At 62.9% G+C, this 23,958-nt stretch overlaps 1 protein-coding gene across 6 annotated transcripts in view; it reads left to right on the top strand.

The window, feature by feature from the left end:
- SEC14L1 (SEC14 like lipid binding 1) overlaps positions 1-23,341 on the top strand; it is a 60,159-nt gene extending 36,818 nt beyond the window's left edge. For 4 of the 6 annotated variants that reach the window (XM_051827996.2, XM_070060244.1, XM_070060242.1 and 1 more), the window contains exons 5-17: positions 1,013-1,141; positions 2,764-2,992; positions 4,736-4,845; positions 8,286-8,475; positions 10,316-10,404; positions 11,395-11,465; positions 12,464-12,635; positions 13,289-13,423; positions 15,333-15,467; positions 18,783-19,034; positions 20,335-20,513; positions 21,239-21,340; positions 21,661-22,803. In XM_051827996.2, the coding sequence (XP_051683956.2) occupies positions 1,013-1,141; positions 2,764-2,992; positions 4,736-4,845; positions 8,286-8,475; positions 10,316-10,404; positions 11,395-11,465; positions 12,464-12,635; positions 13,289-13,423; positions 15,333-15,467; positions 18,783-19,034; positions 20,335-20,513; positions 21,239-21,340; positions 21,661-22,444 (2,577 nt within the window). In that variant the 3' untranslated portion in view covers positions 22,445-22,803. Of the gene's footprint in view, positions 1-1,012; positions 1,142-2,763; positions 2,993-4,735; positions 4,846-8,285; positions 8,476-10,315; positions 10,405-11,394; positions 11,466-12,463; positions 12,636-13,288; positions 13,424-15,332; positions 15,468-18,782; positions 19,035-20,334; positions 20,514-21,238; positions 21,341-21,660; positions 22,804-22,917 lie in introns of those variants that run through there. The other 2 variants (XM_051827997.2, XM_070060245.1) reach the window with 1 other exon arrangement.
- Positions 23,342-23,958: the final 617 nt, after the last annotated feature.

Below are 23,958 nucleotides of genomic sequence, written 5' to 3'. Positions count from 1 at the left end.
GGCCCGAGTGGCCCCTCCTGAGGCTTTGCAGCAGATCAGCTCGTGTCACTTCTCAGCTCAAAGCCTGGCAGCCTCTACGCCCCCCAGTCGAGCCCCGAGCCCCTGCGTGGCGCACGAGGCCCTGTCTCTCCTGAGCACTCTGCCGTCCCTCCTTCGTGGCTCCTGCCTGGCGTGAGGCTGCTTCCTGCGGCTTCTGCTGCAAGTGCTGGCTCTTCCAGCCTTGCTGTGCCCCGTCTCCTGCCCCCTCCCTCCCCCTCCAGCCTCTGCTGCTCAAAGCTGCCCTGACCCTGAGTAATTCTGCAGCCGGACCCCGATCTTCCTTTTTCTTTAATAAAGATTTATTTATTGATTGATTTGAAAGTCAGAGGGAGAGACAGTTCTTCCAGCTGTTGGTTCACTCCCCAGATAGCTGCAACACCGTGGGCTGGGCCCGGCTGAAGCTAGGAGCTAGGAACTTATCTGGGTCTGGCATGTGGGTGCAGGGCCCAAGCACTTGGCCATCTTCTGCTGCGTTCCCAGGTGCACCAGCAGGGAGCTGGATCAGAAGTGGCGCAGCCAGGACTCAAACTGGCTCCCATATGGAATGCCAGCACTGCAGGCGGGGTCTTAACCGGCTGCACCACAGTGCTGGCGCCGACCTCTGATCCTTTTAGCCCTGCCCCTAGTTCTCTTTCCAATGGCTGTGTGGTTCTCTGCCTGTTAGATCTGCGCCAGTCGTCCTTGTCCCCTGCTGGACCGTGGGCAGCACAGACGAGGCAGGGGATGCTCCGAGGGTGCCGAGTGGGGGACGGAGCAGGAGAAGTGGAGCTCTCCTTTCCTACCCATTTTTGATATCCTGGAAAAGTTGTTATTTGACCTTTTCATGACTTCGAGCCACTGTGGTTTCCAGCCGCTGTGTGCGTTCAGTCAGCTGGTTGGGGAAGCGCGTGTTTCTCGTCACGCGTGTCTGAGGAGCACACGGACACGTCTCAGTGCGGCCCGGTCAGTGAGTGTGCTTTCTCTCCGCCCGCAGGTTCACCCTGAAAATGAAGACTGGACTTGCTTTGAACAGTCTGCGAGTTTAGATATCAAGTCTTTCTTTGGGTTTGAAAGTACTGTCGAAAAAATTGCCATGAAACAGTATACCAGCAACATTAAAAAAGTGAGTTGCTATTGGGGCTCTGTGGAAGGTGTGGGCGGGAGGTGGGGGATGGGCTGGGGAGGTGGGGGGTGGGTTAGGGAGGGAGGGTTGGGGAGGTGGGGGATGGGTTAGGGAGGGAGGGCTGGGGAGGTGGGGGATGGCTTAGGGAGGGAGGGTTGGGGAGGTGGGGGATGGGTTAGGGAGGGAGGGTTAGGGAGGTGGGGGATGGGTTAGGGAGGGAGGGTTGGGGAGGTGGGGGGTGGGTTAGGGAGGGAGGGTTGGGGAGGTAGGGGATGGGTTAGGGAGGGAGGGTTGGGGAGGTGGGGGATGGCTTAGGGAGGGAGGGTTGGGGAGGTGGGGGATGGGTGAGGGAGGGAGGGTTGGGGAGGTGGGGGATGGCTTAGGGAGGGAGGGTTGGGGAGGTGGGGGATGGGTTAGGGATTGCAGGCCCCTTCTTGAAGAGGAAACTCTTTGAGGCCTGGCCCCTGCCTTATCCTCAGAGGTCAGGGTTCAGATGGGGGTGGTGCTGACAGAGGTGAGGGGGTACAGGATGCTCCTGGCCATTGCGTTCTCTGCCGGGAAGGGTGGACGCTGGGGCGGGCAGCGGCCTGGGGCTCACAGCACCCCCAGGCTCGCCTCTGCCACGTGGTGAGACTCACCCATGGGCTCCTGGGCACCCCCGCCCTGGATTGTCGGGTTCGTCTTCCCTGCGAGACCTTCTCACTTCCTGCTGCCTGTCGTTGAACTACACCAGCGGGGTTGTGGGCGCTGTCTGAAGGCTGCTGGCAGTCAGGCGGCCGGGTTGGCACAGGCGTGTGTTGAGAATGTTGAGTAACCCTTCAGAGAGGAGGAAGAAGAAAAATTAGGAAAAAGTGAAAAACAGAGTCCTTTGTCTTTCCCCCTTGGTCTGTACAGTGGTTTTCAGTAGCATTTGCCAACTCGTGAGGGTGAATCACGTCTCCTGTGGCACTGCCGTGTGGTGGGGATGAATGTGGCACTGCCGTGTGGTGGGGATGAGTCGTGGCACTGCCGTGTGGTGGGGATGAATGTGGCACTGCCGTGTGGTGGGGATGAATGTGGCACTGCCGTGTGGTGGGGATGAGTCGTGGCACTGCCGTGTGGTGGGGATGAATGTGGCACTGCCGTGTGGTGGGGATGAATGTGGCACTGCCGTGTGGTGGGGATGAGTCGTGGCACTGCCGTGCGGTGGGGATGAATGTGGCACTGCCGTGTGGTGGGGATGAGTCGTGGCACTGCCGTGTGGTGGGGATGAATGTGGCACTGCCGTGTGGTGGGGATGAGTCGTGGCACTGCCGTGCGGTGGGGATGAATGTGGCACTGCCGTGTGGTGGGGATGAGTCATGGCACTGCCGTGTGGTGGGGATGAATGTGGCACTGCCGTGTGGTGGGGATGAATGTGGCACTGCCGTGTGGTGGGGATGAATGTGGCACTGCCGTGCGGTGGGGATGAATGTGGCACTGCCGTGTGGTGGGGATGAGTCGTGGCACTGCCGTGCGGTGGGGATGAATGTGGCACTGCCGTGCCGTGGGGATGAATGTGGCACTGCCGTGTGGTGGGGATGAGTCGTGGCACTGCCGTGTGGTGGGGATGAGTGACCGGACACGGGCTGTGTTCCTTCAAGGGCAAGGAGATCATTGAGTACTACCTGCGGCAGCTGGAGGAGGAAGGCATCACCTTCGTGCCCCGCTGGACCCCGCCTTCCCTCGCGCCCTGCACGGAGACTGCGGCGAGCGGGAAGCAGGCAGCGGCCGCAGCCGCCATCCCAGACGCCGCCCTCCGGGAGGGGCTGTGCAGCGAGGCCTCCAGCACCCCGGGTGGTGTGCCGGAGTCCGCCGCGGGGACCCCGGACGGTGAGTCTCAGGCTGCTGCCTTCCTAGAGCAGGGCTGGGCGCTGTGGGCCCTGCCGCACGCCACCTGCTTGCCGTCGGCCGTCTCGGGAAGGGAAATCTGCTCTTGGTTTTGGCGCCGTCCTCTGCCTTATGTAAGCACGGTCTTGTTTCCGTCTTCGATTTCACTGGGAAGGTCGCAGCCACCGCTCTTGTGGAGACCAGAGGCGTTTCCTCTGCCTCAGTAGAGGCCCCGAGAGCACTGTCCCCGCCCTGTGGCCCCGGCAGCCTCCTCCGAGCCCCTCCTCCTAGTGCCGGTTCCCTGTGCTTAGGAAGGGCTTAGGACCCCCGGTCACAGGGTAAGGAGGCGCCGAGGCCTTGAGTGACACGCCCGCAGAGGTAATGCCCATGGTAGAGTCTGAAACGCTGGAAACACAAGGAAAGCCCCCCACTGGAAAATTAAAAACAATTTATTTGAAAAAAAGAGACAGAGAGAGACCTTCCATCCACTGGTTCACTTCCCATATGGCTGCAACATCTGGGGCTGGGCTGAGCTGAAGCCAGGAGCCAGGAACACCATCCTGGTCTCCCACATGGGTGGCAGGGACCCAAGCTCTTGGGTCATCTTCTTCTTCTTCTTTTTTTTTTTCCAAGATTAATTAACTTATTTGAAAGGCAGAGTTACAGAGTGGCAGAGGCAGAGAGAGAGAGGTCTTCTGTCTGCTGGTTCACTCCCCAAATGACCACAATGGCCGGCGCTGTGTCGATCTGGAGCCAGGAGCTTCTTCCAGGTCTCCCATGTGGGTGCGGGGGCCCAAGGACTTGGGCCATCTTCTACTCCTTTCCCAGGCCATAGCAGAGAGCTGGATCGGAAGTGGAGCAGCCGGGACTCGAACCGGCGCCTATATGGGATGCCGACATTGCAGGCGGCAGCTTTACCCACTACGCCACAGCGCTGACCCTTCTTTATTCAGACTTGATTTAGATGCACTTTCTTTTTTTTTTTTTTTTTGACAGGCAGAGTGGACAGTGAGAAAGAGAGACAGAGAGAAAGGTCTTCCTTTGCTGTTGGTTCACCCTCCAATGGCCACCGCGGCCGGCGCGCTGCGGCCGGCGCACTGCGCTGATCCGATGGCAGGAGCCAGGAGCCAGGTGCTTCTCCTGGTCTCCCATGGGGTGCAGGGCCCAAGCACCTGGGCCATCCTCCACTGCACTCCCTGGCCATAGCAGAGAGCTGGCCTGGAAGAGGGGCAACCGGGACAGAATCCGGCGCCCCGACCGGGACTAGAACCCGGTGTGCCGGCGCCGCTAGGCGGAGGATTAGCCTAGTGAGCCGCGGCGTCGGCCCTAGATGCACTTTCTTGTTTGGAGACCTGAGGTTTCTCAAGCAGAGGTACCCGGAAGGGTCCAGGGAAGGCCGGAGCCAGGATGCCAGCCTGCGGCTTGGTCTGCAGTTTGACCTCACAGACCACGGCGTCTCTGCGGTGGCCGGCTCCTGAGTTCTCTTGCGTTTTGACTTATTTTTTAATCGCTGCTTTACGATTTTTGACGGACATGCAGTGCTTGCCCAGCACTGGGCGCAGGGCCGCGTTGCCGCATCCGCACTGGGTGCCCGTCAGGGCAGGCGGCCGCCAGCCTGCATCTCCCACAGACGCCGCCGTCGCTGCAGGCTTGGCCCAGGCCCCCGCGCTGCCATCACCGAGGTGGACCTGGAGGCCCCGGTGCCGGTGTCCCTGCGTGAGCCCTGCCGCGTGCCCTGTGTTGCAGACAAGCTGGACGCAGACTACATCAAGAGGTACCTGGGTGACCTGACCCCGCTCCAGGAGAGCTGCCTCATCCGGCTCCGCCAGTGGCTCCAGGAAACACACAAGGGCAAAGTGAGTGGCGCCGCTGTGAAGGGGGGCTGGCTGCCGTGGTGTGAAGGGGGCGCTGGCTGCCGTGGGTGAAAGGGGGCGCGCTGGCTGCCGTGGGTGTGAAAGTGGGGTGCGCGCTGGCTGTCGTGGGTGGGAGCGCCCCCCGCGCCCGGCTGAAGGGCGCTGACTGGGGGCGTTGGAGTCCGCGGCGGCACGTTGCCGTGCCCCTCCGTGTGGGGTCGGCTGTTGTCTCCTAGACTTTCAGCAGGACAGTGTGACTTGAGAACAGTTAAATGTCGAGTTACAAAGCAGACTTGTGTTCTGAGTGCTCACGCATTTTAATTTTCAGAACGTTTGGAAGGAATTGAGAGTTCGCAATTAGAGACGTAAGGATTTTGGCAGAATCTTGGCCTCGTGAGGACTCGGGTCGGCCGTCTTAGGTGGCAGGCCGAGGCGGGTCTGTGTCTCACCGCCGTGCCCAGGGCTTAATTCAGGGAAGCTGCTCACCAGAGACGGCGACTCAGGACTGTTTGCTGCTCCTGGCTGCCGTTGTCGTGTGCTGGCCGCGTGCTGGCCACCGCGTCAGCCCTTTCTACATCCCCCAGCAGCCCCGTGGGGCAGGTCTGTTCCTAGCACCTCTGCTCGAGTGGGAGGAAGCAGGCCCACCTCCTACAGCTAGCGAGCGGTGGCGTCAGGATTTGAACCCAGGCTGTTAGGTTCCAAAAGCCACCTTCTGAACCACTTGCGTACAGCTGGTCCCGCCTGGTGAAGGTGAGGCTGTGGGCTTTGCATTGTGTGCCCGGCGCGGGGCTGGGAGCCAGCTCAGGTTCCCACTCACTCTTCGTCCCCGAGGACCGCCCACACGAGCCAGGGTGTGGCACTGGGGGACGCCCGTGCCTTGCTCTCTGCTAAGGAAGAAGCTCACCGATTGGCAGTGGCGTCTAGAGAAGGTTCTTGTGTGTCAGCAACGCCACCACCACCGAAGCCAGCACCATCTTGTAATCTGTTTTTTTTTTTTTTTTTTTTTTTTGACAGGCAGAGTGGACAGTGAGAGAGAGAGAGAAAGGTCTTCCTTTGCCGTTGGTTCACCCTCCAATGGCCGCCGCGGCTGGCGCACCGCGCTGATCCGATGGCAGGAGCCAGGTACTTCTCCTGGTCTCCCATGGGGTGCAGGGCCCAAGCACTTGGGCCATCCTCCACTGCACTCCTGGGCCACAGCAGAGAGCTGGCCTGGAAGAGGGGCAACCGGGACAGAATCCGGCGCCCCAACCGGGACTAGAACCTGGTGTGCCGGTGCCGCAAAGCGGAGGATTAGCCTAGTGAGCCGTGGTGCCGGCCCTGTTTTTTTTTTTTTAAGATTTATTTATTTACTTGAAAGGCAGAGGGACAGAGGGATCTTCCATCACTGCTTCAGTGCCCAGATGCCTTCAGTATCCAGGGCTGGGCCAGGCAGGAGCCGGGAGCTGGGAGTTCCCTGAGGGCCTCCCCCATGGCCGGCAGGGCCCCAGTGCCCGGGCCATCCTCCCCTGTCCCCCAGTGCCCGGGCCATCCTCCCCTGTCCCCCCGTGCCCGGGCCATCCTCCCCTGTCCCCCAGTGCCCAGGCCATCCGCCCCTGTCCCCCCGTGCCCGGGCCATCCTCCCCTGTCCCCCAGTGCCCGGGCCATCCTCCCCTGTCCCCCCGTGCCCGGGCCATCCTCCCCTGTCCCCCAGTGCCCGGGCCATCCTCCCCTGTCCCCCAGTGCCCGGGCCATCCTCCCCTGTCCGCCAGGTGCGTCAGCACAGGAAGCTGCACTGGAAGCAGAGCAGCCGGCACGCGGCCTGCACTCAGACACGGGGTGTGGGGATCCAGGTGGCAGCTTAACCCGCCCTGCCAGTGCCCGCTGCGTCTGTGGGGAGTCTGTCCCCCTGCTGCGTCTGTGGGGAGTCTGTCCCCCTGCTGTGTCTGTGGGGAGTCTGTCCCCCTGCTGTGTCTGGTGTGGGGAGTCTGTCCCCCTGCTGTGTCTGTGGGGAGGCTGTCCCCCTGCTGTGTCTGTCGTGGGAAGTCTGTCCCCCTGCTGTGTCTGTGGGGAGTCTGTCCCCCTGCTGTGTCTGGTGTGGGGAGTCTGTCCCCCTGCTGTGTCAGGCGTGGGGAGTCTGTCCCCCTGCTGTGTCAGGCGTGGGGAGTCTGTCCTCCTGCTGCGTCTGTGGGGAGTCTGTCCCCCTGCTGTGTCTGTCGTGGGGAGTCTGTCCCCCTGCTGTGTCTGTGGGGAGTCTGTCCCCCTGCTGTGTCTGGTGTGGGGAGTCTGTCCTCCTGCTGTGTCAGGCGTGGGGAGTCTGTCCCCCTGCTGTGTCTGTGGGGAGTCTGTCCCCCTGCTGTGTCTGTGGGGAGTCTGTCCCCCTGCTGTGTCTGTGGGGAGTCTGTCCCCCTGCTGTGTCTGGCGTGGGGAGTCTGTCCCCCTGCTGTGTCTGGTGTGGGGAGTCTGTCCCCCTGCTGTGTCTGGCGTGGGGAGTCTGTCCCCCTGCTGTGTCTGGCGTGGGGAGTCTGTCCCCCTGCTGTGTCTGGCGTGGGGAGTCTGTCCCCCTGCTGTGTCTGTGGGGAGTCTGTCCCCCTGCTGTGTCTGGCGTGGGGAGTCTGTCCCCCTGCTGTGTCTGGTGTGGGGAGTCTGTCCCCCTGCTGTGTCTGGTGTGGGGAGTCTGTCCCCCTGCTGTGTCTGGCGTGGGGAGTCTGTCCCCCTGCTGTGTCTGGCGTGGGGAGTCTGTCCCCCTGCTGTGTCTGGCGTGGGGAGTCTGTCCCCCTGCTGTGTCTGTGGGGAGTCTGTCCCCCTGCTGTGTCTGGTGTGGGGAGTCTGTCCTCCTGCTGTGTCTGGTGTGGGGAGTCTGTCCTCCTGCTGTGTCTGTGGGGAGTCTGTCCCCCTGCTGCGTCTGTGGGGAGTCTGTCCTCCTGCTGTGTCTGGCGTGGGGAGTCTGTCCCCCTGCTGTGTCTGGCGTGGGGAGTCTGTCCCCCTGCTGTGTCAGGCGTGGGGAGTCTGTCCCCCTGCTGCGTCTGTGGGGAGTCTGTCCCCCTGCTGTGTCTGTGGGGAGTCTGTCCCCCTGCTGTGTCTGGTGTGGGGAGTCTGTCCCCCTGCTGTGTCTGGTGTGGGGAGTCTGTCCCCCTGCTGTGTCTGTCGTGGGGAGTCTGTCCCCCTGCTGTGTCTGGTGTGGGGAGTCTGTCCCCCTGCTGTCCCACGCACATGACGGTGCACAGATGGTAATGCACAGGCCAGTGCTGGCAGGTTCAGGGAGTGCTGTGTGCCCTGGTGTGAGCCGCACCATGAGCATTATTCAGACTGATGCTGGTCTTCTAAGTGTCGAAGATTTTTTTGGAAATAGCTAATTTTGAACAATGTAATAATCAGCTCCCTGTTGATGGGAAGTGGGAGTTTTATGACTCTTAGTCCCTTAGCAACTTTTAACATTGCTTAGAAACCTCTTTCTCTCTGAATAGATCCCGAAAGATGAGCACATTCTCCGGTTCCTGCGAGCTCGGGACTTTAATATTGACAAAGCCAGAGAGATCCTCTGCCAGTCTTTGACGTGGCGGAAGCAGCACCAGGTGGACTACATCCTGGACACCTGGACCCCGCCGCAGGTCCTTCAGGACTACTACGCAGGAGGCTGGCATCACCACGACAAAGGTAGTGCAGACGCACAGCGTCTGTTTTTGTCCTGCTGTCTCTCCGTGTCACCGGAGACACTGGGTTGTGCACGGAGCAGGAGGGGCCTGCTCACATGGGGGATGGGAGCCCGTCCCTGGCGCAGAGAGAGGGCTGCCTCCCGCCCCAGGCACAGCTCTCTCCACCTGAGCGGCCAGGGCCAGCCTGGCATCTCTGCCTCTCCACACAGCACCTGGACGCGTAGCCCCTGGGGCGGGGACTTCACGTCCTTCCTAGTGCATGCACCTGGTTTTGACTCATGAAGAATGAAGTGGGGATGTCTGGGGCGGTTTTCCGGGAGCACAGAGCTGTGGTGATAAAGGTCTTAGCGGTGGCGTTGGCCTCTGATGCAGCTCCGTCAGCACAGAGCCTCACCCCAAGCACAGGTCCGGGACAGCTGTGCACCTGCCGTAGCCGCCGCCCTCTGCGCAGGTGCAGACCCTGCAGCGCCAGCGATGGCACTGACGCCCGATCCGGATTTGCACGGCTTGGGTGCAGGCGCTGGACAGAGGCCCCGAGGCTGCCAGGAAGTGGGCTCCCGCCCCTGCTCTGGCCCTGTCCTTTCCAAGCCGAGGGGCTCCCCTGTGTGTGTGTTCCCGACTTATCGCCTGTTTCTCCGAGCTAATGCAGCGTGACTCTGGAGCCCATAGTCCTGGTGTTCAGTCCTCTTGTGCCCAGCCTTCAGGGGCTACAGAGCTTGGTAGTGAGAAATGGTTCCTGGTCATCCCCGCCCTGGCCTCCGTGCACACGGTGCAGGGTCAGTGCCTTCTCTGGAGAGCCATCCAGTCCTTTTCTTTCCCATGATCCCCTTGGCACTGAGTGGCAGGAGCCTAGCTGGTGCCGACTCGGGCTGCCTCTGGGTGGCTGGCCCAGGTGATGGCGTTAGTGGGGTGTGAGCCGGACCCTCTGGAGCTCCGCCCGTGAGGGCTGCAGAGAAGCAGGGCTGATATTGTGCCAGTCGGTTTGGATTTGAGGATTTCCAGGCTGTTCTTGTTTACCTTGGTCCTTAGGGTGGGGACTGAAGGAGGCTGGCTTTTTAAAAATGTTGAAATTAACTTTTTAGGAACCTGTAAATGAAAAAAAATTCTTTTTTAAGAAAGGAGGTTTTGAAAGTATTCTGCATTTGTAGAAAAAATACCTGTGGGCGTCAGCGCTGTGGCTCAGCGATTTAAGCTGCCTGTGACACCAGCGTCCTGTGTTGGAGTGACATTCGAGTCCCAGCTGCTCCACTTCCAATCCAGCTCCCTGCTAACGTACTGGGGAGGCAGCCAGTGATGGCCCAAGTGCTTGGGCCCCTGCTACCCACGTGGGAGACCTGGATGGAATTCTTGGCTCCTGAGAAGTGAGAGTGAGAGAGAAATCTTCCATCTACTGATTGACTCCCGAGATGGTCACAACAGCCAGGGCTGGGTCAGGCCAAAGCTGGGAGCCAGGAGCTTCTTCCGGGTCTCCCATGTGGGTGCAGGGGCCCAAGCACTTGGGCCGTCTTCCACTGTTTTCCCAGACACATTAGCATAAGGGAACTGGATTGGAAGTGGAGCAGCCAGGATGTGAACTGGCAGCCCATGTGGGAAGCCGGCAGTGCAGGCAGGGGCTTGTTATGCCACAACGCAGGTCCCTTCTTTGGAGTTTTCTTGGGAAGACGTGGGCTACCTCCCCTCCACACTAGGTGGTGCTTCCGTGAGGAGTGAGCTGCGGCTTGTGTGGAGCGTGGGCCATGCTGCCTTGTCGGGGCTCTGCGAGCCGCTCCCCCAGCTCCCCCAGCTTCCCCCATCCAGGTCTCCCACGAGTGCCGACGCTGTCTTTTCTTCCCTTTCTGCAGACGGGCGGCCGCTGTACGTGCTCAGGCTGGGCCAGATGGACACCAAAGGGCTGGTGAGAGCCCTCGGAGAGGAGGCCCTGCTGAGATACGTGAGTGTCCACTGCGGGTTGCCGGGCCCCGTGCCAGCCTCACGCTGCTCTCTCTGCTGGTGGCACTGGCGTGTTGCCACCGACCTGTCCTGACGGGTCGCCTGTGTTACTAGGAGAGAAACTAAGATCTCAGGGAGGACACGCAAGTTGTGCAAGTGTTTCTCGCCGTGACAGCCTCAGAACAGCACCGACTGTGCTCGGGCGCCTCCTGGGGCCTGGTCCTGCGCCCGCCGCCCTGGGGCCTGGTCCTGCGCCCACCGCCCCACTCGCTCTGCGGCTCTCCCCGCCCTCCCTCCCTCCCCACCTCTGAGACCTCTCCCCGCCCTCCCTCCCGCCTCTGAGACCTCTCCCTGAGCCTCCCGCCGCCCGCGTTCTCACTGGGCTAGCGGCTGCCGTCCGCTCCCGCGCTGCAGGCCCGCTCTGCGCTGCCCCTTCGCCCACGGCAGCCCCGGCGCTGGCAGCTGCACCGCCCTCCGCAGAGGGACGCGGTCCTTGAGTTTAAACAAAAACGCGAGCTTTAGAGGGCTCCTCTGTAACCCATGCCTTTGTCTTGGAAGCCCCCGTCGCGGGCATTTTGTGGGGTGTGCTGCTGGCCCGAGGCCGTCTCTCAGGTGCACGTGGAGGTCTGGGGGCTTCTCCACTGGGGGAGTTGGGGGCCTCTCCTGGGCCGCGTGCGGAGCCTGCTCTGAGGCGGCCCCTTCGGGAGCTCCCACACTTGGCGCTTATCTCCTGCTGCTCCCGGTGCCTGGTTCTGAGGCCAGCGCCAGCTCGTGTCCCCCGCTCGTCCGGCGGCTCCTCTGAGGGGCTGGCTGCTGCCCTTGCCCGGTTCTTTCTCCGGGGAGAACGACAGTGTCTACGTGGACGCCACGGGAAGCTTCCGTGGCCAGCGTCTGGTTGGCAGGGACGGCATGCCCTGTGACGGACCCCTCCACGGCGTGGAGCAGCACCGCTGTCCCGCGCACTCACGCCAGCCCCCCCTTCTGTGCGCAGGTGCTCTCCATCAACGAGGAGGGGCTGAGGCGCTGTGAGGAGAACACCAAGGTCTTTGGCCGGCCGATCAGGTGCGTGTGGGGTTGGCTTCCCCCCAGCTGGCTAAGCTCTCGCGGGCTTTCAGAGGCCAGATCTGGCAGTTTGTGCATTGCAAGACCTCCGAGAAGGTAGAGTAATATGGCATCGTGGAGCGAGAGTCACTGGGCTTAGTTTTTTTTTTTTTTTTTTTAACATTTATTTATTTGAAAGGCAGAGTAATAGAGAGAGAGAGAGGTCTTCCATTTGCTGGTTCACTCCCTGAATGGCCCCTAAGGCCAGGGCTGGGTCAGACTGAAGCCAGGAGTTTCTTCCAGGTCTCCCAGGTGGGTGCAGGGGCCTAAACTCCTGGGCCGACCTCCACTGCCTTCCCAGGCGCGTTAGCAGGGAGCTGGATTGGAAGTGGAGCAGCTGGGACTCGAACCTGTGCTGGCATGGGCTGGGCATCACAAGCAGAAACTCAGTCCCAGAGCCAGCCCTGGATGTGGGAGTTTGGTCACTGAGTGTTGGCCTCTCAGGTCAGCCTGCACGGCTCTTGGAGCCCCAGCTTGCAGCTTGTTTGCGTGTTTGTTTCGGGCCCACCAACTGCAGTTACTCCGTTCGTCAGCCACCCTTGTAGTGTGGTGGACTGTCCTCAGATTGCACGGCGTCCCAGGCTAGCGCCGAGAGGACGTCAGACGGGACAGCTCCCCGGGGCGGGGACTCTGGCTGCTTTTCTGTTCACAGCCGTGCTCAGCGCCTGGGCCTCACTCAGTAAATATTTGCTGAAGAGTGTGTCAAAATGCCAGGTGCGTGCCCTGCTGCCGGCAGGTCGGGGCGGCGGCTCAGCCTGCCAGGGACAGCGCCCGTGGCCTGGCTGGCCCGTCCAGATGGGGCTTCTCGGCGCCGCCAGGGAGCCAGCGCCTGCCTGAGCGCTGCAGAGACTCTGTGTTCCACCCGAGGAGGCAGAGCACGAGTGCACAGCCCTGGTGCCCAGTGCTGCCTGATGCACAGTGCAGAACGAGAGCTGAGCCCCTCTCCACCCGCCCTGCAGCTCCTGGACCTGCCTGGTGGACCTGGAAGGGCTGAACATGCGCCACCTGTGGAGGCCGGGGGTCAAGGCCCTGCTGCGGATCATCGAGGTGGTGGAGGCCAACTACCCCGAGACGCTGGGCCGGCTGCTCATTCTCCGCGCACCCAGGGTCTTCCCTGTCCTCTGGACGCTGGTGGGTCACCACGCTGTCAGCCAGGGTCTTCCCTGTCCTCTGGACGCTGGTGGGTCTCCTGCTGTCAGCCGCTGGGAAAGCGTGCAGCCTGCGTTCCGACACTGGGCCTCACGTGATCTTAGTTCTTCACTAACTCAGAGACACAGTGTTTGTCTCAAAGAAACAGAAGCGAAGCTTCCGTGTCCCTAACGCTGCGCAGATGGAATTTTCTTCCGTCAGCCTCCCACTCGTAATACCGCATTGTTGTTGTTTTGTTAATTTTCATTTTGTCTGAAATGCACACAGGGAGGGGGGTGCTCCGTCTGCTGGCTTACTCCCCAGATGGCAGCAACAGCCAGGTCTAGCCCAGGCCACGCCAGGAGCCCAGGACCCATCCCAGGCCTCCCGTGTGGGTGCAGGGACCCATGCCTTTGAGCCATCACTGCTGCCCCCCAGGGTGCAAGCCAGCGGGAGCTGGATCCAAGCCGGGTCAGAGCCGGGTCAGAGCCGGGTCAGAGCCCGCGAGTTAGCACTGGAAGCAGGCACTCCCGGAGGGGGTGTGGGCTCCAGGCCGCATCGCAGCCTCTGCGCCAGGCGCCCGCCCCACCTGGTGGTCTCGCTGTGACGGCCAGCGCAGCAGACGCGGTTACGGGCCGTTCTCTGTTCACTCGCAGGTCAGTCCGTTTATCGATGACAACACCAGGAGGAAGTTCCTCATTTACGCAGGGAACGACTACCAGGGCCCCGGAGGCCTCCCGGACTACATCGACCAGGAGATCATCCCCGACTTCCTGAGCGGCGAGTGCATGGTGCGCAGCTGCCCGGTGGGGTGTGGGCTGGCCCGGGCCCGCAGAGCGTGTCTGTGGCCTCATTTGTTCTCGGTTTGTTGGCTGGCATCTCCCTGATCCTAGCGTAAACGCAACAGAACCGTTGAGGTGCACACAGAATCTAGTGGAATTGTCACACAGCTCCCTGTGGGCGGGCTTCGTGACTGCGTGGCGGAGCTGGGCGTCCGGAGTGCCCTGCTTCTCCCTGCGTCTGTCGGGGGGTGGACAGCGAGGCCTCTGGTGGGAGAGTCGCCCTCAGAACCTGGCCGCGGCCCCCACGTGCCGTCACCCGGCGCGAGCGTTGAGGAGACCCAGACTGGACGTCCACATGACGAGGCGGCGGAAGCCAGCAGGGCGTCTTCCTGAACGCTCGGAGAATTTAGAAGATGCTGGAGCTTAGGCGTCGGTCGCCAGCTTTGCTGGAGACACTGCAGGCGCAGTCAGAGTGCGGTGCAGTGAGCGAGTGATGACAGCTCCGCGGCTTCCCAGGTGCTGGCCAGGCTCAGAGAGACCCGTGAGCCGCGTGGGGACCCAGGGAAGCGCATCTTCTGACTGTGCCTGGGATTGAGCGGAGGAGCCAGAGGAGCCTGGACAGGGAAGCCAGGCCTGCGCTCGGCACGCGCTGACCGCTGAGACGCACTTGGAGCGCTAAGAATTTTGGACGAGAGTTGAGCTGTCCGAGCGTCGGCCTTGCATGGTGGTCTTCCCTCCTGTGCTGTGGCTGGGGCCGGCCAGCGTGGAGGCCGCCCCGCCTCTCTGAGCCTGCGGGGTTCCCGACCCTGCCCCGGCCTGCTCTGTCCTTGCATTTGCACTGTGCTGCCCAGGACTGGGTCTTAGGAGCTGGAACGTGAAGTCCTCACAGCGAGGTCAGTGAGGACACGGTGGTGTGTTCAGGTTCTGATTCCGTGTGGCCTGTTTCAAGCAAAATCAAAATAAGTGTGTGTGTGTTTCTGGCTGGTGCTGTAGACCAGTCATTGGACTTGGTTCTCACACACGCAGCTGCGTTCACTGATTCTTTCATATCTACACACACACACATGCATATATACACACATGCATATACATACACACATACATACAAATACACACATACACACATACTGCATATACAATACATGCACATGCAAATACATACATACACGTGCACACATTCAAACACATACACATACAAATACGTGTGTACACATACATATATGCATGCAAATACGTATGTACCCACACACGCAAATATATATACATACAAGTACATATATGTGTGTACACACAGATACATGCATGTATATACACACATACATGCATGTACAAATGCACGCATACACGTGCACATAGTACGAATGCACACAATATGTACACATACCAGTGCACACACATAAACACGAGTACATACACACACACACAAGTATATATGTGCACACACACACACACTTGCAAGGGAGAGCAGCAGAGCGTGCTCTCATCCGCTGGCTCACGGCTGTAACGACCAGGTCTGAGCCCGGCCAAAGCCAGGGGCCGGGAACTCCATCCTGGTCCCCACGTAAGTGGCAGGAGCCCGGCGCGTGGATCATCTTCCAGCGCCTTCCCAGGTGCGTCAGCAGGGAGCTGGATGGGACTCAACCCTCGCGAAGCGGCTGTAGAGAGCGAGTCCAGTGCTCTCGCCCGAGATCTTGGCAAAGCGGCTTTAACTCGGTCTCGTCTGCGAAGTTCAGCACAACACGTGGACGCCCTGGTCGAAGCTGCTCTGCCGAGCAGGGCCGGCTGCGTCGGGGCCCTGCCACGGCCCCCGTTGGCGGCCCCTCGGTGGCCCCTCGTCAGCGCTGGGCGGCGCGGCCTGTTTGGGGCCCCCAAGGCTGGGTGTGCGTGCCCAGCGCTCACTGCTGTGTTTTTGTTGCAGTGTGAGGTGCCGGAGGGCGGACTGGTCCCCAAGTCTCTGTACCGGACAGCGGAGGAGCTGGAGAACGAAGACCTGAAGCTGTGGACCGAGACCATCTACCAGTCCGCGAGCGTCTTCAAGGGCGCCCCGCACGAGGTGCCACCGCTGCCCTCCCCCGCCCCCTCCCCCTCCCCCACCCCCGCCCCACGGGCCCACAGCCGGGCTCTGGCCGCCCGCCGTTCCTGCGTTCCTGCTCCGTGGCTAGGGCTGCCGACACCTGTTGTTCAGGCTGGGTAACTGGAAGCATGGGGACAGCAGGTCTCCCCCAGGGTAGGAGGGAGCAGGGCGGGGCCGGGCCCTGACGCAGGTGGCGGCAGCCCGCCTTCCCTTCTGGGAGGGGTTTTAACTCCCAAATTTAGTTCCTCCCTCTCACCTTCAAAGATTTATTTGTTTGAGAGACAGGTCTTCTGTCCTCTGGTTCACTCCCCAAATGGCCACAACTGCCAGGCTGAAGCCAGGAGCCAGGAAGTCCCCCGGGTCCCCCGCGTGGGTGCAGGGTCCAAGCACCAGGCGCGTAGGCAGGAGCTGGAGCAGAAGTGGAGCAGCCAGGACTCGCCCTGGCGCCTCCTGTGTGGGATGCCAGCGCCTCGGTGGCAGCTGAACCCTCCGTGCCGCAAGGCAGCCCCTGAACTTAGTCTGCGTGGTGGTCGACTGAACTTAGTCTGCGTGGTGGTCGTCCTGAACTTAGTCTGCGTGGTGGTCGACTGAACTTAGTCTGCGTGGTGGTCGTCCTGAACTTAGTCTGCGTGGTGGTCGTACGGAACAGCTTTTGTTTGTGATTGCTTCTCAAGACTGGGTCTGATTATTTATATTTTTAAGGTATTTGTTGGATTCTGTAGTTTAAAGGGACACAGAGAAACAAGTGCAGCTCTGTTTGCTGCTGCTGTGGCCGCCCCGTGTGCTGCCCATGCCCTGTCTGCGCTGGAACACGCGAGGGCCCCAGGGCTGAGTCGCCCCATCCCCCGCTCCAGCTGAGGTTCGCGGCTCAGTGTTGTCAGAGGACGGTGGTGCTGGGTACAGAGCAGGTGTTCTGTGAGCTTGTGGTGCTGGCCCAAGTCCATGCAGAGGCCAGGAGCTGACCCCTCCCTGCTTCCTGCCATGGCTGCCACCTGGCCCTGCCATCTGCCTGTCACGGCTGCGGGCACACCTCCCACGCGCCTGACGTTTGTGGGCAGGCAGGTAAGAGCGCCGTTGCTGTGGCTTGAGCGAGCAGAGATGAACTTGGTTCTCTGTGTGCATGGCTCGTGGGGGCAGCATGGGGGCAACGTAGGGACAGCATAGGGGCAGCGTAGGGGCAGCGTAGGGCCCGCGTGGGGGCAGCGTAGGGGCAGCGTAGGGGCAGCGTGGGGGCAGCGTAGGGGCAGCATAGGGGCAGCGTAGGGGCAGCGTAGGGCCAGGTGGGGGCAGTGTGGGGGCAGCGTAGGGACAGCACAGGGGCAGTGTAGGGCCCGCGTGGGGGCAGCATAGGGGCAGCGTAGGGCCAGGTGGGGGCAGCGTAGGGGCAGCGTAGGGCCAGGTGGGGGCAGTGTGGGGGCAGTGTGGGGGCAGCGTAGGGACAGCACAGGGGCAGCGTAGGGCCCGCGTGGGGGCAGCGTGGGGGCAGCGTGGGGGCAGTCCCAGGTCCTGGCTGTCGTGAGGATCTTCGTGCTGACCTCTTGGAGGGCGGGAGGGAGGAGGCGGAGTGGTGGCCGTGGCTCCTGTCCATGGCGCACTTGTTTCCTCTGAGTCACAGGGCGTCTGTAAACAGAACAGAGAACGGCGCCTGTGCTTTGGGATTGAGTCAAGCCCAAGCGGAAGACCCACCCCCTTCCCCGGTTTCCCTTTCTGTGGTTTGTTCCTGTGGCACAGCGCACTTGGGTATTTTAGGAGCGAGATCACACCCTCATGTCTTTGGCTGACGCATGGGTCTGTTCTGGGTGCTCTGTGTCCATTTACGCGTAGAGTTATCCCAGGTGCGTGTGCACAGGAGAAACACGGGTGCAGCGTGTCTGGCTCCGGTGTGGGCATCCGCCGGGGGGCTTGGGACAGACCAGGGGAGTCTACTGCGCACCTACAAGGAAGGCTGAATGGAACGTCGTGTGGGGAGGGCAGGAAGGAGGTGGCTCTCTCCGGGACCGATATGCTCCTGGGTGCCGCCTGCTGCCCTTGGGTGGGACTGCTGTGTTTTGTTTAAAGATTGGTTTATTTGTTTGAAAGGCAGAGTTATCTTCCATCCCCTGGTTCACTCCCCAGATGGCTGCAACGGCCAGGGCTGGGCCAGGCCAAAGCCAGGCGCCTCACTGGGTCTTGCCCAAGGACTTGGGTCATCTGCTCCGCTTTCCCAGGCCGTCAGCAGGGAGCAGCACCCCTACCCTGGGTCACAGCAGTGGCTCAGCCCTCTGTGCCACAGTGCTGGCCCTCGGCTGGGCCTTCTGTGTTCATGGAGTCCGCGGTTGAGGGACTTAGTGGTGACGGTGGCTGTGGTGGACTTGAAGGAGAGTGGCCCGCAGAGCACAGTGGGTCAGGGTGAGGGTTGTTCATTTTTTTAAACATGTATTCATTCACCTAAGAAGTTAGCGAGATCTTCCATCTGTGGGTTCATTCCCCAGATGACCACAGCAGCTGGATCTGGGCCAGACTGAAGCCAGGCGCCTGTAACTCCATCCTGGTCTCCCGCATGATGGCGGGGGCCTAGATACTTGAGTCGTTCTTTGCTGCTTCCAGGACGTTAGCAGGACTGCAGCTGGCACGCTGGGAGCTGCGGCTTAACCGCTGTGCCACAGTGCAGCAGCAGCCCCCCCCCCCCCCAGCCGCTGACGGTTTTCCCTTTCATGCATTTGAAAGCGGAATGTTGGAGAGAGAAGATCCTGTGTCCTCTGGTTCTCTCCCTGAATGGTGGCAGCCGAGCCATCTGGGTCTCCCCCTAGGTGGCAGGGTTTCCCAGGCACGTTAGCCGGGTGCTGGACCGGAAACAGAGCCATGGGGACTGGAGCTGGTGCGCTGATATGGGACAGTGGTGGCCCAGGCACTTGACCCACTGCGCCCAACACCAGCCGCTGGGCAGGGCTTTGTAGGCAGGTCCCGGGGAGGGTGGCACGGCTCGGCCTCTGCTGCCTCCTTGGGCGGAGTCTGCCACCAGAGCTGTGCAGCCGCCTTGCCTCCTCACGGTGCCTGTGAACCTGCCGCTGGTCCCCTGCAGGAAGCTGCTTCCCGGTGCAGGGTCAAGTTCAGGTGTGAGCTCAGCACCCGGGGCGTCGACGTCCACCCTGCCGCCCAGCCCGTACCACGCCCGCCGCTGAGGCCGGTCCTCAGCCAGCAGCCCGCCCCCCGTGTCCCGGCCCCCCCCCCCCCCCCCGGTCCTCAGCAGAACCAGCTGTCGCCTCCTGGGGCCGTGCTCACGCGTCTGCCGGCTGACGCGGCTGCTTCTCGCAGATCCTCATCCAGATCGTGGACGCCTCTTCCGTGATCACGTGGGACTTCGACGTGTGCAAAGGGGACGTCGTCTTCAACATCTATCACTCCAAGAGGTCACCGCAGCCCCCCAAGAAGGACTCCCTGGGGGCCCACAGCATCACTGGGCCAGGCGGCAACAACGTGCAGCTCATAGACAGGGTGTGGCAGCTGGGCCGAGACTACAGCATGGTGGAGTCGCCCCTGGTGTGCAGAGAAGGAGAGAGCGTGCAGGTACCGTCCGCTGGCAGCCCCGCCCGGGAAGGCAGGGCCCCTGCCTCCGCCCCCGGCCGCCTGTCTGTGCAGCTGGCCCAGGGCAGACGAGCCAGGACGCCAGAAGAGCCGAGAAGGGAAGGTCTCAGCCTGGGCAGGGTCCGAGGTCTCAGCCTGGGCAGGGTCCGAGGTCTCAGCCTGGGCAGGGTCCGGACAGACCCGCGCCTGACGCCCTGCGCGTGCGTTTTCCTGAGCGGTGTGTTCCGCAAGTGGCAGGGAGAGCAGGCGCTGCAGGTGCTCGCGGCCGGGCTCAGAGACTCCCCGCGGCGTCATCGGACCGCGAGGGGAGCGAGCGCTCCCCACAGGAAGATCAGCCTGAGGAGGCGCGAGGGGAGCGAGCGCTCGGGCCAGGCCTCCCCCCGCACGCGTGCCGAGCTGCCGGGCGTGGCAGCCCGCGGCTGACACTCAGGCGCGTGGTTCTCTGAGGGCATACGGCTGGTGTTGCTGCTGATACAGTTTCTGAGGGTGAGCCTGGGAGTGCTTCGTGGTCCTAGATGCAGACTGAATGTTTCTATCCCATTTCCTCTTTTTTAGAGATTGATTTATTTTATTTGAAAGTCAGAGTTACACAGAGAGGCAGAGAGAGAGAGAGGTCCTCCATCTGCCGGTTCACTCCCCAATTGGGCGCAATGGCTGGAGCTGCGCTGATCTGAAGCCAGGAGCCGGGAGCTTCTTCCCGGTCTCCTACGCAGGTGCAGGGCCCAAGCACTTGGGCCATCTTCCCTGCTTCCCAGGCCGCAGCAGAGAGCTGGAGCAGAAGTGGAGCAGCCGGGACTTGAACCGGAGCCCATAGGGGATGCTTGCACTGCAGGCGGCGGCTTTACCCACAACACCACAGCGCCGGCCTCCTATCCCATTTCTAAAGTGACGCACATTTGAGAGCCGTCACGGCCTCTGGTTCCATAGAGACTAAAGGACGGGCTTTAGAGCCACACATGGTGGCCTAGCACAGGCGGTGACGTCTGGCCCAGCCCGGGGACCTTTGCCGATCCCACCAGGCACCTGTTTACACGTGGCCGCCTCTCCACGGGGGAGACGTGGCGCCTATGGCTGGGGCCCCTCCGGTACCCCACAGAGGCCTCGGCACGGGGTGGCCGCTCGGCAGAGGGAGGAGCGGGGCTGAGCCACTTGCTGATAGCGCACCGAGCAGCAGGTCTTCGTTCCTGCGAAGTCGCTGCTGAGAGCGAGCCCGTGAGACAGGCCCAGCCGCCCGCGGCCCTGGGAGCAGGTGCCCCCAGCTGACGCCGGCTCCCTGTCGCAGGGCTCACACGTGACCCGCTGGCCGGGCTTCTACATCCTGCAGTGGAAGTTCCACAGCATGCCGGCCTGCGCCACCACCAGCCTGCCCCGCGTGGACGACGTGCTGGCCTCCCTGCAGGTGTCCTCCCACAAGTGCAAGGTCATGTACTACACGGAAGTGATCGGCTCCGAGGACTTCAGGTGCGGGCTGTGCGTGGGGGGGCTGCTGGGGGAGGAGCTCGGGGATGGGGCGGAGCCGACGGTGGCGGGGGGGGGGGGGGGGGGGAGGGCTGACCTGCTGGGGACAAGCCGCCCCACTGAGAAGCAGGGAGAGGGTGGGGGGCCCGGGGCGGGGCTCGGGGGCGGGGGCTGGGGGCGGGGCTCGGGGGGGGCCGGGGCGGGGGCGGGGCTCGGGGGGGGGCCCTCACCGCCCCGCTGTGCCCTTGCAGAGGCTCCATGACCAGCCTGGAGTCAGGGCAGGGGCTCAGGGGCGGGGACCCAGGGCAGGGGCTCCGGTGGGGGGCTCGGGGCGGGGCTCCGGCGGGGCTCGGGGCAGGGTTCAGGGCGGGGGGGGGGCTGGGGGCGGGGCTCGGGGGCAGAGGGCTTGGGGCGGGGGCTCAGGGGTGGGGATCGGGGCGGGGCTCAGGGGCGGGGCCTGGGGCGGAGGGCTCGGGGCGGGGCTTGGGGGCGGGGCCTGGGGCGGAGGGCTCAGGGCGGGGCTTCGGGCGGGGGCTCAGGGCGGGGGGCGGGGACCCAGGGCGGGGGCCTGGGGCGGGGCTCAGGGGCGGGGCCTGGGGCGGAGGGCTCGGGGCGGGGCTCGGGGGCAGGGCTTCGGGCCGGGGCTCAGGGCGGGGGGCGGGGACCCAGGGCCGGGGCTCGGGAGCGGGGCTGGGGCGGGCCCTCACCGCCCCGCTGTGCCCTTGCAGAGGCTCCATGACCAGCCTGGAGTCCAGTCACAGCGGCTTCTCGCAGCTGAGCGCCACCACCACCTCCTCCAGCCAGTCGCACTCCAGCTCCCTGATTTCCAGGTAGTGCTGCGGCGCCGGTGCCTAGCGTGCGGAGGGGACGCCGCGTCTCCGCGAACAGCCAGCCGGCGGCGCCGTGGCGCAGACTCCTGGCACCCTCTAGATAGGCCATAGCTCTGCAGGCGGTAAACGTAGTCGTGTGATCCCAAGACTCGAGACACGGGGAGTGGTTCCTGACCCTACTAACTCCATAGCCATAGATTCTGTGTGCCGTGCGCACAAAGTCCAGGCCAGTGCACAAGGGCTGTCTCGAAAGAAAAGTAGTTTTTATACCAGTTAAGGGGCTGCCTTTGTCTCAGATGTTGATGCAAAAAATTTTCTAGCCAGCTCCACCTCCTCCATCAGTGCACGAATTCCTCTGACCCCTTCAGAGACGCGCCCTCCTCCTCCCGCGGAGCGCCGGCCGCCAGCTCGGGCCCCCACACCGCGGCGTGCTCCTCGCGTCTCCGTGGATGCCGGCACAGCCCTGGAGGGGCCCTCTCCTCCCGGGCCCCGGGCAGCCTGCCGGAGTGCGCCGGGTGCCGCGCCGGAGCGGGCGCAGATGGCTCGGGCGGGGCTCCGGACACTCCCCAGGGCGCCCGGAAAGCAGCGCGGTCATTAAACGCCACTTGCTCGTTCCTCTCGCCGCGCTCTCTGGCGTTTTGTTCAGAGCCTGCACGTGGGCGGGGCATCCTCCCCCTGCGGTGCGGGGGGGGGGGGGTGGGGGTGGGGTGGGGGGGGCTCCGTCTGTGGAGAGCGCATCCCCCGGGCCCAGGCCGCTCTTCCCCTCGCGGGCAGGCTGTGCCGGGTGCCCAGGAGTTCACGGTGGCCGCTTGGGAGCCCGCCGCAGGCCCGTGGTGCCGCTGCAGACGGCCCGGGGCTGCTGGGCCCTGCTTGTTTGTGCCTGGAACGTGGGCCGGGGGGGGGGGGTGCGTGCACGTATGTGCGTGTGCACGGCTGTGTGGTGCTCACGGCGTGGGGCGAGCGGAGGGTTCTGCACAGGGGCACGTCGGTTTGCCTGTGCGTTCCTTTCCAGCGGGAGCCGCGGCCTGCCCCGTCTCGTCAGGCTCCTGCTTTTGGCTTTCTATGGGAGAAGCATGTTTGTGGGTCTGTGCAGACGCCATGTAGTGTTAGCCTCTGATAGACACTGGTGTGTGTGTGTGTGTGTGTGTGTGTGGCCGTGCGGGGCGTGGCGGCCCCCCCTCTGAAGGCGTTAGGTGGGCACATGTGGCTGGAGAGCTGTGTGCAGGCCGTGCGCACCCTGCGGGGCAGGGTGGGGAGGGCCTGGGGGCGCGCCGAAGCCATCGTGGGCTGCTGGGGTGGCCAGCCCGGGCCCCCGCTGTGTGCTGCCGTGTCCAACGCTGTAGGGGCAGTTAGGGCCCTGTGTGGCTCTGGTCCGTGCTTCCTGTCTCCAACTGTAAGGACCTGAAGAGGGTCCCTTCTCCCTCTCTCTCCCTCCTCTCCCTCTCTCTCCCCCTCCCCCTCCCTCTCTCTCCTCCTCCCTGTCTCCCCTCTCTCTCCTCCTCCCTCTCTCTCCTCCTCCCTGTCTCCCCTCCCTCCCTCTCCCCTCCCCCTCCCTCTCCCCCCCCCCCATGTCTCAGATGGCGATTTTGCTGACAGCTGCAAGGAAGCGCTCTACCCGGCGGTCCTCACGTGCCCAGGTGGTCCTCACGTGCCCAGGCGTTGTAGCCGGGCCCCACACCCGGCGGTCCTCACGTGCCCAGGCGTTGTAGCCGGGCCCCCTGGCTGGAGACCTGACCTTGTCAGTGGGTCCGCGTGCACAGTTTGCCCCAGAGAGGCCCAGGTGCCTGTAGGGGCTCAGAGCAGCTGGCCGCCCCCGCGGGCGACCCCTTCCAGTACTAACAAGTTTCGGGGTTTCCCTCCCAGGTTCATGATTTGCATATCAAATTCTGTAAATGTTTTGTAAACTCTGTTACCTCACTCTTGGTAATACAATACTGATTGATAGTCTTTAAAAGATTTTTTATTGTTACCGATAATAAATGTGACGCTGTTTAAAGAAAAGGATGTCTGTCTTCTCGTTGTGAGTGGGCGGCCACCCGGAGACCTGAGGCTCCCAGGGGACCTGACGGAGGGGACGCTGAGCTGGTGGGGCCGTGGGGTCGGCCGTGCCGCGCAGGTGGATTGGCCGGGGACCCGCGCTCAGAATCCCCGCCATTCTACACAGGACCTGCTGCGGGGCTATGTATTTATTCATTTATTTCCTAAGCTTTGATTTAGAAGCAGCCCGTGGCTCACTCCCCCATGCCTGCAGCAGCTGGGACGGGGTCAGGACAAAGCCAGGAGCCGGGTGCTCCACGCGGGTCTCCCCTGCGGGTGGCAGTGCAGGGGCCGTCACTTGCTGTGTCCCAGGTACATTAGCAAGAGGCTGGACTGGAAGCATGGGGCAGGGCGGGGGTGCCAGCGTCCCGGGCGGCCGTGGAGCAACGCGCCCTCCAGCCCCTCCCCCCACGCCTTCCTAAACTGCGAGGTCTCCCTGACCATCACACGTGATCCCGGCGGCAGTGCTTCTGTAGTAGAACAGACGGCTGTGTCCAGGTGCCTCAGAAAGTTCAGCGTGGCGCAGCCTGCCCGCGTTGCCGTAGCTCCGTAGCCCAGCACAGCCACGCGGGTCACTGCCT

Source organism: Oryctolagus cuniculus, chromosome 17 (genome assembly GCF_964237555.1).
Source record: "Oryctolagus cuniculus chromosome 17, mOryCun1.1, whole genome shotgun sequence".
In the NCBI taxonomy this organism is placed as follows: domain Eukaryota; kingdom Metazoa; phylum Chordata; class Mammalia; order Lagomorpha; family Leporidae; genus Oryctolagus; species Oryctolagus cuniculus.
This window is presented reverse-complemented; position numbering and strand designations above follow the sequence as displayed.